The 14,151-nt window shown below is 39.9% G+C and overlaps 1 protein-coding gene across 1 annotated transcript in view; it reads left to right on the top strand.

Moving 5' to 3' along the window:
- The window catches only part of NELL2 (neural EGFL like 2), a 133,403-nt gene that overhangs the window by 95,310 nt on the left and 23,942 nt on the right, over nt 1-14,151 (top strand). The window contains exon 15 of the mRNA XM_056516275.1: nt 2,284-2,379. Coding sequence (XP_056372250.1) covers nt 2,284-2,379 — 96 coding nt within the window. The remainder of the gene's footprint in view (nt 1-2,283; nt 2,380-14,151) is intronic.

Below are 14,151 nucleotides of genomic sequence, written 5' to 3' on the forward strand. Positions count from 1 at the left end.
TGCAGTTCTGGTCATTTGCCTTGAACAAGACAGACAAAATGCCAGGCTAGACACTTGGGTCTTTAACCTATATGATCTTTACAGGCATATATGTGCTGACTTTGCATTTGGCAGTTTGCAGTAGTTTGAAGATGATGAATGCATAGACAATAGGCTCTAAAATTTGAAGTAGTTACGTTTCATTTTTTGTGTCAGCAATTTCTATATATGGTACACATTGGAGGAAACCTACAGTTACCAGGAAGGTTACATCTGTGAAAACAGTCTGATTTACATTGTCCACGGTCAATGACTTGCTATTTTACTTGAATGAACTAAAAATTGTTTAGAATGTCTTGTTATAGTAAGTGAGAAAAGCAGTAGACATGGACACAGAAGCTTTGCTACAAGTGAAATAGTGTCATGTTTTCTAACATTCTGATTCACTGCTAAACATTAGAACTGAAATTTCTAGTATTAAAAAGATGCTTTCCCAGAGGTACAATGCTGCTTTTATTCCTGTTGCATTTCACACCAGAAGAAATTATACTTGATAGTTGGGCCCAAATCTTGGAAGTTCTCAAGCTCTGAGCACAGGATATAGAGAATGCTTGAAAATAAAAATAATGTACCTGTAGGAGAATGAGCTCAGACGTGGGAAGTGCAACAATATCATACCCAGTTTTTCCTGAGGTTGTGCCTCGGTGCACTTGATCTCTTAGATGTCAGAATCTTAGGGTCCAGAGTAAATACTGGTAATGTCACATAGATGCCTTCTGCTGCTGTCTATTGCCAAATCTAAGCACCCCAGAATTTCTTTAATTGCTAAGTCTGATTAAGATCTTAGCACTAGTTATTCCATCACCTGATTAACAGTATAATTTTTGTATATATTTCAAAGACAAGCTCTTTGTAAAACACAGCAGCCTGGTTCACTTCCAGTCAAACACATGAGTAGAGGGAGACGTCAGCAAATACTTCCTTTTGTGCTGGGCTCTCTGGGGAATAGGAAGAGGGTCTTATCCTGATGAGGTTTAAACTCAAAGCATTTTCTTTCAGAAGAGCACAGCTCACTCCTGTGATGTGCTTTGTTGTAGTCCCAAAGTATTCTGCTGGAGGTGAGTCAGCTACTGAAAAGAGAGGATGCATAACCCTACAGCACTGTGTTCAGCTCTCCTGAGTAAGAGTCTGACAGCAGATCTGACAATTCAGAGGGCACCTGGCCCCACTGTGAAAAAAAAGTGTATCTCTGCCCTCCTTCCTCAATATGGAGAAGACAGTGTGCAGGAGAAGGCTCTAAGCCTGTGTACTGAAATCTGAGAAATGCACTTCTCTGCAGCCCTGGCTTGGATGCTAGTGTCCTGGATGTGCCCCTTGCCCCCATGCCTTTGGCAGCTTTTGATGCACTGCACTGCCAGCTGCAGTCCTGTGCACCATGCACTCCTGGGTTGGGAAGCTTAGATGGCTCAGTGGCAATGGTCTCACTCCACAAGGCTGCTGTCTCAAAACTGAGAGCTGGATAGCTCAAATCTGTGACAGTTTTCTCTCAGATGAGCCATGAAACCCCATCAGTGGTGCTGTTACACAGAGCAGCTGCAAACCAAAGCCTGGCACCTCTGGCTGGTTAGGAGTGCAGGGCTAGACCAGTGCCCTGAAGCAACTCTTTGTGTTGGTTTTAACTTCCATCTGCCTAATTTCTTCTTGCTATAGCATTTCCAATTCCATATTGCATTTCTGAGTCCATAGAAATGGTTCTTTAAAGCATACACTCCTGGAGAATCCTACACCAAAATATCTAAGTGCAGCATGCCAAAGAACAAACCCAAGGATTGACTTTAGGCTGTAAATGCAAAAAGTTTTGAAGTGCTTCAGAATCCCTTCAGACAAAATTAGTATTTTTATTGTTTCTGTTAAGTTACTTAATAAAGGACTGAGGTAGCCAGATAGTTTGATATTCAGTTGTGCCTGTTATGTTCAGGCCTTTATTTGGGCAGCAGAGCAGACCAGCACTGCCCTAGGAAGAGTCTGTTCCAAGGGAAGATGTTGTCTCAGTGCTCCCAGTGCATGTGAAGGAGCACATATGGGAGCTGTTGTCTTCAGATGATTTACTCTAATCTCCTTCTGTAGCTTGTCAACCCATCTGGCCAGTGAGGCAGGGGGGCCATAAACCATCTCTTTGTGACCTCTGTCCTCAGGAGAAGGCAGTCTCTGCTCTCTGTGCCAGCCTGCTGGCAGACTGTGCCCACCTGCAGCACTGCTGAGTGCCATTCTCTTATCCACACATTGTGATCTTGCATTTTGCAGCATTTTGCAAAGACGGGTGTAGGAATGGAGGAGCCTGCATTGCTTCCAACGTGTGTGCCTGCCCACAAGGCTTCACTGGGCCCAGCTGTGAAACTGGTAAGATTATAACTTAATTTACAATGAGGATAATCCAAGGAGGATCTTTGAAGTAATCCAAGAATTTAAATTTGTGCCCTGAAAGAGGAAGCTGCCACTAAAATGTTACTCATTTTTCCTATATGCTTCCCAAGAGAATATATTACAGCAATTCTAATTAGAAGCACATGGACTGCAAAAATTAGAACATGAATTAAGACATCTTGGGTTTTGATGTTTCATAATTAATAAGATTATTATGGACTTGCTTTTCACCTCAAGTGGCCTTTGGTGTCTCGTATAAATAACAGATAATCTGACATCTGGAAATAAATTCGAGTAACTGATTACTTCTGTGCTGTACATGTGTTCCTGGTTCAGTAACCCACCTTCATTTGCAAGCTTATTTGAAGGCTTGTGATTAACCCAGCTTACTTTACTCAGTGTTAGAACAGGTTTCAGTATTCCTACTGCTTTCACCTCCTTTCACAAGCATTCCTTTATCTTCCCCTGCTGCCCTTGAGGATGGCAGTACCAGAAGGCTTTGTATTAGAACTTAATTTTTTAAAACTCTTGGATCTAATCAAATTATATTGCCCAGCAGTGTATGTAGAATGTTAATTCTTAGTATCTCAAGTGCCTGTAAATAATTTTTCAAAGTTCAAATGAATTGCTTCAGCATTTTTATTTATTGCTGCAGAATTTTTAAATGCATTCTAAGCATACTTGCCTCCAGGAGGTAAAGAGAGAAAGCTTGCTTAGATTAATTGGCTTCAGTATGCCTAATAAAAGGGCAGTCTGCCACCTATGATTGACTATTGTTGCTGTTCTATATTGCCTTCAATAAATCTTCCAAACAGTAGAAAGGAGGTCATTTGAGCAAGTATTGCTTTCATCTGACTTGTAAACATATCCAGTTTAATGAAAAACACAAACCAGTCTGAATTCTGTATTATCTGGTCTATTTGAGAGGTGAGAAATGTACTTTTCATTCTTCTGTGTTTGAGCAGATATTCCCACAGAGCACATGAGGGATGCTGTGTGAAAAGCAGCATCCTAATTGCTCATCTATTTCTAAAACAATGTTAATAGAGTAAGTTTTCAAGTGTTACTCACTATTTCACAGGCTGCAAATATCACAGTACAGGGTACTGAGGTCTCTCTATTGTAACACTGCTTGGAACAAATTGTATGCTAACATAATACTCAAGTATTAAAACAGTTAATTTGTTTTAGTGATAGCTGTCTTGAACCACTCTCCTATTCTCAACTAAATATAACATGTATAGTTTCAAAGTGAATAATCATCTTTTGCAGCTTTATACTCCTGTCTGAAGTGTGTAGACTAGAAGCATATTTGCTTTAATCTCCTTCTATAGTCAATATTAATAGCCACTGTCAAAGAGAGATCTTACTGGCTTTTCAGAATTGACCTTGGAAGTCCTGTCTGTGCTCCCTTCTTTATAGGACAATCCAGGGACACTCAGTCCCCAGTCCAGTAAATTCAAGTACCTTAAGCTAACTTAAGTTAGATTAACTGCATTCAGGCCCAAATGTCCTTCAATAGAATCTGAACTGCTGGCCTAACTTCCCAACCCTCCTGTCCTTCAGAAAGCATGTAGGAGGCAGGCAGAGGCTTGGAGCTCATCTTATGCCTTTCTGAATGCCTGATCTCAATTTTTAACATCAGGTTAGTATGGTGGTGACCTGATATTACATAGATAGTGATAATGTTGCCATGATGTGGAGCCAATTTGCCAGCCCCAAATCAATTTCATAGCTCAGTTTTCTGAGGAGAAGACCCTCTCTCCTGTTTAATTTCTGTTAAACATGATATTTTTTGCCTACTGTAGAAATAAATAATGCTAGAATTCAGCCACAGGAGCATAGGCCTGGTCCTCATATGGAGACTGATATGCAGAGTAGGATTCTGATCTACTTGTGCATAGCTTTGAAACATACAGTCTGAAACAGTGAGAGTGGCCAATGGAAGAACTATCTGGTTGGTAAAAAGCTGATGTTTTTTCTGAGACTGCACTGTCAGAAAAATTGTGCTATATACAGCCATGAAAGAAAACTGGAGCTTCAAACAGTGCACATTCACTCATAGTGAATGTAGCAGAGTTTGCTGAAGGTGTTTCTCGTTAGGCTTGAAATGTTTCAAGATGTTCATACCACAAATAATTTATGCTGGATGCTTCCCTTTGAACATCTCTATATTTACAAAGGTGATGCAATCTTCTCTGGGCAGATGCCTTCCATTGCAGTCACATACAGAGAAGGAGGAGGATTGATGTAAAGGTGCCAAATCTATTTTAGAATTGCACATCAAGTGTTTCTGTTTATGCTACACATATTTAAAAACTTCTTATTTTAAAGAGTCTTGTGATTTTTTAAATTTAAAATATACAGTTATGTAGACATTGTCAGCAGCTGAATGAACCTATGAATTAATTAGCAGGAGATTGAATCCACACCCCAGCAATAACCTAGAAAATGCAATCATCAGTTCTTCCTGCTTCTTTCTGTAATAGGTGGTTTAAGAGTTCTGTTTAAATTATTTCTCAGAATCATAAAAAGAAAGGATGAAGTTGGAAGGGACCTCTGGTGATCATCTTGTCTAATCCCCCTGCTCAGAGCAGGGTCAAACACAGCTGGCTTCTAGAGCTGGCAAACAGGACTGTGCCCTGTTGGATTTGGAGTGTTTTCAGGGTTGGAGGCTCCACAAGTTCTCTGGGCAACCAATTCCAGTGCTCAATCACTCTCAGAGTACAAAAAGTATTATTTTCATTATGTTCACATGAAATTTGCCATGCCCCTAGTCCCTTTTCTGGACATGACTGAGAGTTTCTACCTTCCTTCAACACTGTTAGGTATTTACACACATTGATAAGTTTCACCTCAGCCTTTTCATTTCCAGGCTGAACATCTCAGCTCTATTAGCCTCTCCTGGTATGACAGATGCTCTGCTCCATTAATCATCTTCACAGCACTGCACTGGATTTGCTCTGTGTCTCTCCTGTACTAGGGAATAGTGCAAGATCCAGCACTCCAGAGAGGATCCCAGCAGCATGAAATAGGGGGCCATGTCCATGTCCCATGACCTGATGGCAATACTCTTCATAATGCAGCTCTGGAGGCTGGTGGCCACCTTTGCTACAGGTGTACATGCTGCCTCATGCTCAGCTCATGTACACCAGCACCTCCACACTGTTTTCTCTCAAGCAGCTTTTCCACTGCCCTTCTGGTGCCTGAGGTTGTTTCTTAATAGCTGTTGGACTTTGCATTTCCCTCTGAACTTGAAGATATTCCTAGTGGTCAGTTTCTCCAGCCTGTTGAGGTCCCTCTGAATGTCAATAAAACTATCTGGTGTAGCACCTTCTCCAAATTTTGTATCACCTGAAAACATGCTGAGAGTGCTCTCTGCCTTATTGTCCAGATGTTAGGCAGTCCTGGCCTGGTAGCTGATGTTTACCCAGGTGTATGTTGATAAGTGACTAGTCTCCAAATGGATGTTGTGCAGCTGATCAGAGCTCTCTGGTGCTGGATACTCAGCAGGTTTTCAGTCTATCTCACATTCATTTAGCCTCCACTTTTTAGCTTGTCTCAGGATGTTGTGTGAGTACCAAAAATCTTACTAAGATAACCAGCATGTACTGCTCTTCTCCTGTTCACCAAGCCTAGTCATCTTACTTGAGAAGGCTATCAGGTTGGTCAGGCATGATTTCCCCTTCAGAAATCAGTGTTGACTGTTCCAAATTACTTTCCTGTCCTTACTCTGTTTAGAGGATACCATCATCTTCCCAGGGGTGGAGGTGACACTGACTAATTTGTGATTCCCTCGATCCTTGCCTTTTTCAAAGACAGGAAAGACATTTGCTTTCTTCCATTTCTGAGGAGCTTCTTTCAGTCACCATGACCTTTCAAAGACAATTGAGGTTGGCCTCAAGTGTGACAGGATCCAGCTTCCTGGGTACATCCAATCAGGTGTGATTGACCTGTAGTTTTTTCCAGTTTATTTAGATATTGATCCTTTTCCACCATGTTTCAGAGTTTGCTACTGATCTTGGTGACCTGGGACACCTGAAGGTAAATCTTACCAAGGCATTGAGCACCTCACTGTTTAGAATTTCCTTTCCAAAACCCATCCTTGCATACTCAATCATTGTCTATATTTCTCCCAAAGCCTGAGAGGAATGGTGCTGTCCATGCTTAGGTCCTGCCTGTGCAGCCTAAACTCAGTGCAGCTTTTGCAAAGAGAAGTCCTGTGTAAGTAAGAATGGTTTCATAATTTTTTTTGCTTCCAAAATGGTGCTTCTGGGGTGTCAGTAGGAGTCTCATTTCTGTAGGAAGCATAAGAAGAAGAATCAGCTGTTACTGCTGGTCAGATATTTCAGTGTGCTGTGTTCACTGTGGGCTGTCTTGCAGTTAACAGAGCACAGAGCTGTTAAAACACCTTTGAATGATCTGTTGGGAGCTTAGATTAATCATGACCTGTGCCATGTGGAAATATAGCAGTAGAATGAGGCAGCAGCTGGAAGAATCACATGCAGATATATCAGCCTATACCACCTTTTTAAAAAATTGGTATTAAGCCATAAGAATTAGACTAAAAGTCATCAAGTCACAAAAATGAGTGGGAGAAATTCTATACTCCTCTCACAGGATAAGGATTGAGGCATTATTAATGTTGGGGATGCATTCATTGGCTTAGGGAGGTGGAGTTTATATATTAAAAGTTTTTTAAGTCTGAAAAGGCTTAAAAGCAGTGTGACTTTAAAAGGCAGCTTTCTGCAGTGTAGAGATGATGCTACCAAGCAAATCTAAAAGTGTTTCTGCCTGGTAAACTTTTTCAAAGTACCTGACTTAATACTATCTTTTTAATTGCAAAATTATTAATTCTTCAATTGGCATTTTGAAGTGCTGTCTTAAATTGTATTTGAAGGGTGTTATATTTTAGAACTCAGAACAGGATGACTTTGCTAGATTTGCTCAATGTTACTGAAACTCTAATTTGGTGACTCAAAGCTTAAAGAGTAGATTTTTCTCTACTGTGTATGCATATCTGCTAGTGTATGCATACAAGATTACTGCATTTTTGCTGCTTGTCATCTTCTTTTTTCTAGTTTCCACACTGGTTTTGTGCTTTGAGTATTCCTATGGACAGCTTTTAATTATGCATGAGATCAAAAAGCAGAGTTTTGCTACTAGTAGTGTTTTGATGTAGTTTTTGTTAACAGGTGGCTGCAAGTTTTTGGGTTATTTTCTGCTATTTGAATTTCCTGCTAATGAATTTTCCTTGGTTATTGCAAGAATCATGTCCACCTGTTACTAAACAATCCATTTCAAGCTACTGAAAATAAACTGGCAGACAAAGCTGTTACCTTTGAAAGCAACAACTGAGAAGAATTTTAGGTTACAGATTCTACATTAATTCAGCCATACATTATTACTAACATTTGGCTTAATTAAAGGTGTAACTGAGTTTATGGAAAAAGTGGTGAATGGTGGATGAGGGTGAGATATATATCCATTCTCTGAAGTCCTTAAGGGATTGCTGGGGGATTTAGTGAAGGAACAAACAACAGAAGGGAGCAAGAGAAGTGGAATAAACATAAAGGCAGCACAGGCATGGACTGTCCAAATCAAGAGTTATATGAAGAAGGGAAACCTCCCATATTTCATTCATTTTCATGGTCCACTTGACTTGTTTGGAATTTGGTGTCGTGAGTATTCAGGCTCCTGGTTTTGGGCTCCTAAATTTGAAACTTAGAAGTTAGAGGATACTTTTTTCAGGGAATGTTTTATTTACATTAAGAATCTGACTTCAATTCATGGAAATAAGAGAAAGTTGAGCTACTCTATAGAGTCTGGAAAAAAACTTCTGCAGACAAATAGTTCTTAAGCATGATTTGCAGCATAAAACATTTTAATAGATGCCAGTGTGCCATAGGAATTCATTATGTTCTGAAAGTCAGGCCTTTGGAGTCACTGAAGTCTGGCATTTCAAGGACAGTAATTTTCGAAGTTTGTGGGCTATTATAAACTTTTCCTTTGGTGCAGGGAAAAAAAACAAAAAGATTGCCTGGGACAGAGCCCAAAGAAACTCAGTTATGCCTTGCAAGTAGTTGTGATCCAGCTGGAATGCTGAGCTGCATGCTGCCACTGCCCTGCAGCAGCACTGAGGCTTTGGTGTTCAGGTCTGTGTAACCCAGAGCCCTGGCTGAGGGAAGAGGTGAGTAAGGAGAGATGCTGGAACTACACATCCAGCTCAGTGCTGGGCTTTGTTGCCATCACCTGGGGAATCACTGCCATTTTTCTTCTTTGAGTGCTTCCAAGTGCTTCCCATTTCCTTGGCAAGTCTCCTAGCTTGGGTATGTGGGTATGTGGCATGTTGGGTTCAGAGGTTTCACCTTTCCAGCTGTAATGTAGATGAAAACACAGAGTTCTGAGTATCCTGTTTAAACAGGCTTAACTTTAACTGTAAATATATAACTGTGCTTTTTATCCTTGGGAGCGGAATCTCTGAAATGAAAACACTTCTGAATTACACCTGCATTTAATTAATATTTTCTGTGTTTTCCATTTCAGCAGAAAGAGACAGGACCAGCTGATAAAAATAATGTAATGGTTTTGCTGAGGGTGTTGAAACATCCTTTATAACTTGCATGTCTGCTACATAAAGTCACTACTCAGCTTGCACAGGCTGAGTAATGAGTAGTCTGCATAACAGACTTGCCCTTCTCAAAGATGCTATGTTGGATGTCAGCTACTTATTTCAGAAGCCTTGATTTATTGAGATAATGCATATAACTACTGTTTTTTGTGTTGCCCATAGGAAAAGCAGATAGTAGAATCATGAGCAAACTTATGGAAAGAATCCTGTAAAATCAACTTCTATGTCTTCTTTAAGCATAGTGACTAGTTCTAACTTAGAGTATATGTCACTATGATGAATTTCCAGTAAGCTGATATGGAACCTTAATAATTAATTTTGAATATATAATTTGTGTTCTGCAGTCCTATCACTGAACTACAGTTATGCAGTGTGAAAATAGTATCCTCAGGTAGAATTTCTTTTTTTGTGATTTGAGGAGAGGTTAGCAGGATGGGACTGTATGAGATATTTCCTTACAAAGCCATACCAATATATCAGTCATCTGATTGATAACATCACTGCTTTCCTTGTGGTTGCAAAACATTTTAATCCTTTCAAAATATAAGGTGACTTTTGAAATTTAAACAAGAACTTGTAAGGAGTAGGCTAAAATCAACACAGAAATTTACATGGTGAATTTAACTATAATATTCATGTTGCCCAGGGTGAAAATGATTAAATTTTACCTTCTGAGCTGCTGTATGTAGCAGCTGCTTAGGCACTGTATGTACACAAGAGTTATGACTCAAATGCTGAACTGTTCTCTCATGAACTATCTAATCCAATACCTTGGTGGTGCCACCGAGTCCTTTCTGAACTTGGAAATTATATATACTGTTTTTTTATTTGCCTCAATTTCAAAGAAATAGTTTCTCAGAACAGTAATTCTAAGAATTTGTACTTCTGCACTGCTTACATGCTTCTGGTTAATGTAATTTTCTGATGTACTGCATAGGGCACAGTATCTGTATCTGTTCCTATTTGGAGATAAATAGGGAGAAATAGCCTCACTCACAGAGTGTGACTGTTCCAGGCAGACAGGCCTAATTTGTACTGTCAAATCTGATATTCCTAGAAAGTTTCTGAAAAATCTCACTTGACTGCTCTGGAGCAGAGAGTTCTTTTGGTTCCTGTATTTTTTTCCCTGTACTCCTCTTGATAAGCCTTACATAAATCATGAGGTTAGGAGCCATCACCTTTCAGCTTCTGTTCTGTTGATAGGCTATACAGTAGTTAACTGTGCTGTGACTTTTCCCCTTCTTAAATACACTGTCCTAGCTTGGGTTTGGCCAGTGGCAGGTCTGTCTTGGAGGTGGCTGGCATTGGCTCTGGTGGACATGGGGGAAGCTTCTGGCAGCTTCTCACAGCAGCCACTGCTGTAGCATCCCTGCCTTACCAAACCTGGCCATGCAAACCCAACACAGCATCTGTGTTCCCTTTGTCTTGCCTGAACATTCTCCATTCGTTAGTATGAAGGGCATAAAGTGCTTAAAGTTTATTCTCCAGCTCAAAAGAATTTGGAAAATCCTTTACAGAGAGTACCAGAAACTACAGCACAGAATTTCTGCTGAAATCCTTCTCTATGAGGTTTTTTTCCTTGTGGAAAAAGTGAATAGATTTGAAGGTTTTTATTCAGAACTAAGCATAGAAACCTGAGTCTATAATGTTTCCAGTCCAAATTTGGGTTCAGAAAGGACTGTTGCTGAAAAGAGAAATAATGCCGCATATTCCTCAGTACTGATAAAAATCTAGAAAAATCATTAATTACTGTCATTTTAATTGTTATTATAATTAATAATTTCAGAAAACTTCAGCTGTGTTCCAATAAAAGCCAACTCTTTATATTTACTATTAAGAGGAAATTCTAAACAGAAAAAGAAAGCATGATTGGCCATCTCAGAAGCTGTATTCAGCTAACCCCTGGAGAATGTGCCTTTCCTGCATGGAATGCTCTATGTTAACAATGTTTCAAGTGTTAATTAAGGTTACAGAAAAATACACATGTGCAGCCAATGGATGGGTTACCAACTTGACGTTATAGAATGTTATAGATAAGCTGTTTGTGAGAGTCTGAAACTCACTATGTTTGTGTACAGAACAACTTCCTGCTCTTCCCTTTCTTCAAATATTTTCCTTGGAAATGTATAATAATATGAAGTTAATGAATTATGCTGGTGCTATATCAAACTAGTATTTTAAGTGTCCATAAAAATCAAACATCCTTACAGGGTAGCAGAACCATGTGGGGGCTTCTACAAAAAGCACTTGTGATCTACATTGTGAGCTCTGTCTGAAATAAATAATACAAGATCACAGTATCACAAAAACATAGGAATGGTTTAGATTAGAAGGGACCTTTAAGACCATCTAGTTCCACTCCCCTGCCATTGGCAGGGACACTTTTCACTATAGCAGGCTGCTCAGAGCTCTGTCCAATCTGGCCTTGAACTCCTTCAGGAATGGGCATCCACAACTTCTCTGGGCAACCTCTTCCAGAGCCTCATTGTAATAACTTCCTCCTAACATCTGATTTAGACCTACTCTCAGTTTTCAAGCCATTCCCCTTTGTCCTGTCACCACATGCCCTGTGTAAATAGTCTTGTCCAGTCTTTCCTCTAAGTTTCCTTCAGGTACTGGAAGAGCACAGTTAAGTTACCCTGAGGTCTTCTCTTTTTCTGGCTGAACAGTTCCAATTCTCTCAGCCTTTTCTCATAGGAGAGGTGCTTTATCCCCTGATCATCTTGTTGGATATCCTCTGGACTCAGCCCAGCAGGTCCCTGTCCCCCCTGTGCTGGTGCCCCAGAGCTGAATGCAGCACTGTAGGTGAGGTCACTCCAGAGTGGAGTAGAGGGGCAGAGTAAGGGCAGAATCACCTCCCTTGGTTGTCTAATCATGTTTCTTTTGATGCAGCCCAGGATGTGTTTGGTTTTCTGGGCCATGCCCAGCTTTGGTTTTCTGGGTCATGTCCAACCTCTCCTCCAGCAGCACCCCCAAGTCCTTCTCACAGGGCTGCTCTGACCTCTCCATCCCCAGCCCATGCTGGTACCAGGGTTTGCCCCATCCGGCTGCAGCACCTTGAACTTGGCCTTGTTAAACCTCATGAAATTCCCATGGGCTCACTGCTCAAGCCTGTCCAGGTCCCTTCTAGACAGCATCCTGTGATCAGATCTGTCAGCTGCATCACTCAGCTCGGTGTCATCTGCAAACCTGCTTGATCCCTTCATCCCTGTCATTAATGAACTAATTAAATAACATCAGCCAAAATGCAGACAATTACTATCAGTGAGTCTCCTTGTGACTTCTATAATCTATCTGTGCTACCAAATAAAGTAGGTGGGAGAGAAAGGGCAAGGATAGATGGTAGAAGCACTTTCTCCCCATTTTACAGATTTGGAATCAAGTCACAATGGGGAAAATTGAGTGACAAAGTTTGTGTAAGAAGACAGTAGCAAAGCTCCAGGTAAGATGTAGGTCATCTCATTTCTTCTCCCCTTGCCCCTCTGTTAAGTACATCAATAGCTGAAAGAAAACTTACAGGATATTGTCTCACAGTGGGAAGTACAGTGAATTTGTAAAACCTAAAAAAACCCTTTGACCTTCAAGGGGGACATACTAAAAAGTGGCTATCTCGTTATATAGGAAAAAATGGTTTAAAACTTGTCTGTGAGAGTAAACAAACGAGATCTGCAGCAATCAAAGAGGAAAGCCAGGGCTCTGCAGATCAGATGCTTTTTACTTGGCTGCAGTGTCTGAAAGGGAGGTCACTCTCTGTTCTCACCTGATTTTTTCTCAGATAATAAAAATAAGCTCAGATAATAAAAATAACAGTGAGACACTGGTGACTTTAGAAGCTTGGAATGTTTACTTGCTTTACTTTGCTTTACATTTTTATGTATAATTATTCACAAAGAAAATCTTTGAAAGAATTTAAACAAAAAATGCCCATATTGAATTTAAAGTGCATTCTGGGTTTGGTCATGAACCCTACTTACCTCATCCTTTAAGTTTTCTAGCTTAAGATGCCTTGCTCTTCATCCTTCTTGTCTTTTTCTCCATTTCCCTAGCCTGACACAATTTCTTGGGTACATAAAATTTATTTCCTCCCTCAGTGTCATCGGTTTTAAATTGCAAAAGATTTTTTCTTTGCTGAAGAGTCACGTACTGGTACTTACCTTTTTCTCTTTATATTTTTCTTCAGCTTGTTGCAAAACTACAGTCCTATATGCAGCAGCTTAAGAAAAAAAAAAGGGGAGAAAGAAATCAGGGAAGAAAGAATACTACAAAAGAGTTCTAAGGAGACACGTTTTTCTTGTTATTTGTAAAAAAAACATCAAAATGCATCCACAATTTAACTATTATTTGCTATGGAGAAAAAAGTCCCTTATTAAACATGAAAACTAAAATTTCAGCTACATTCTTAAAATACAGTGGGCTATAAATAGAATGTGAATAGTGCAGCTGGGCAGTATTATAATGGAATTTTCTTCTGTTATATAAGGGAGATAGGGATGACCTTCATCACTCACTGTAAGCTCTCTCATGAATTATGAGTCATTCAACTATTAGTGGAATTAAAATCTATAACTCTGCCAATCATTGTCCTGTATCCCTATGGAGCTTTTCCTTTTGCTCTCAACATGAGGACGTCTGCAGTCTCTGCACATATCATGCCTATGATATGTTTATAGCCCAAGCAAAGGAATAGTGATTTAGTTTTAAGCTGCTTCTATAGCTTTTTTGTATTTATATTGAGAATATTTCTTGTTTTCTTGATGAGTTGTCAACTGTAGCATGAAAGAATGATGTGTGTGGATTTTTTTCCTTTTTTTGTGCTTCGGCAATTTTGTACAATCTCTACTTGTTTTGACAGTTCAAGAGTAGCAATGCAAATTAGTTGTCTATGGACTAAGAGTCTTGGTAAGAAGCCATTGGTAGAGGACTACAGGAGGAGACCAAGCTCAAATCAAGGTGCCAAAACCAATTCATAGTTCCTCAAACTGTGTTTGAGTTGCTTTGAGGGTTCTTTTTTCTGTTTTCCATAAACTGCCTCTGAACTAAATGCTTGGAAATCAACTGTAATTCTTAACAGAGCTGATCTAAAACAACCTTTTACAAGGCTGAGAATATGGTGGTTG

This window comes from Oenanthe melanoleuca, chromosome 1A (genome assembly GCF_029582105.1).
Source record: "Oenanthe melanoleuca isolate GR-GAL-2019-014 chromosome 1A, OMel1.0, whole genome shotgun sequence".
NCBI lineage: Eukaryota > Metazoa > Chordata > Aves > Passeriformes > Muscicapidae > Oenanthe > Oenanthe melanoleuca.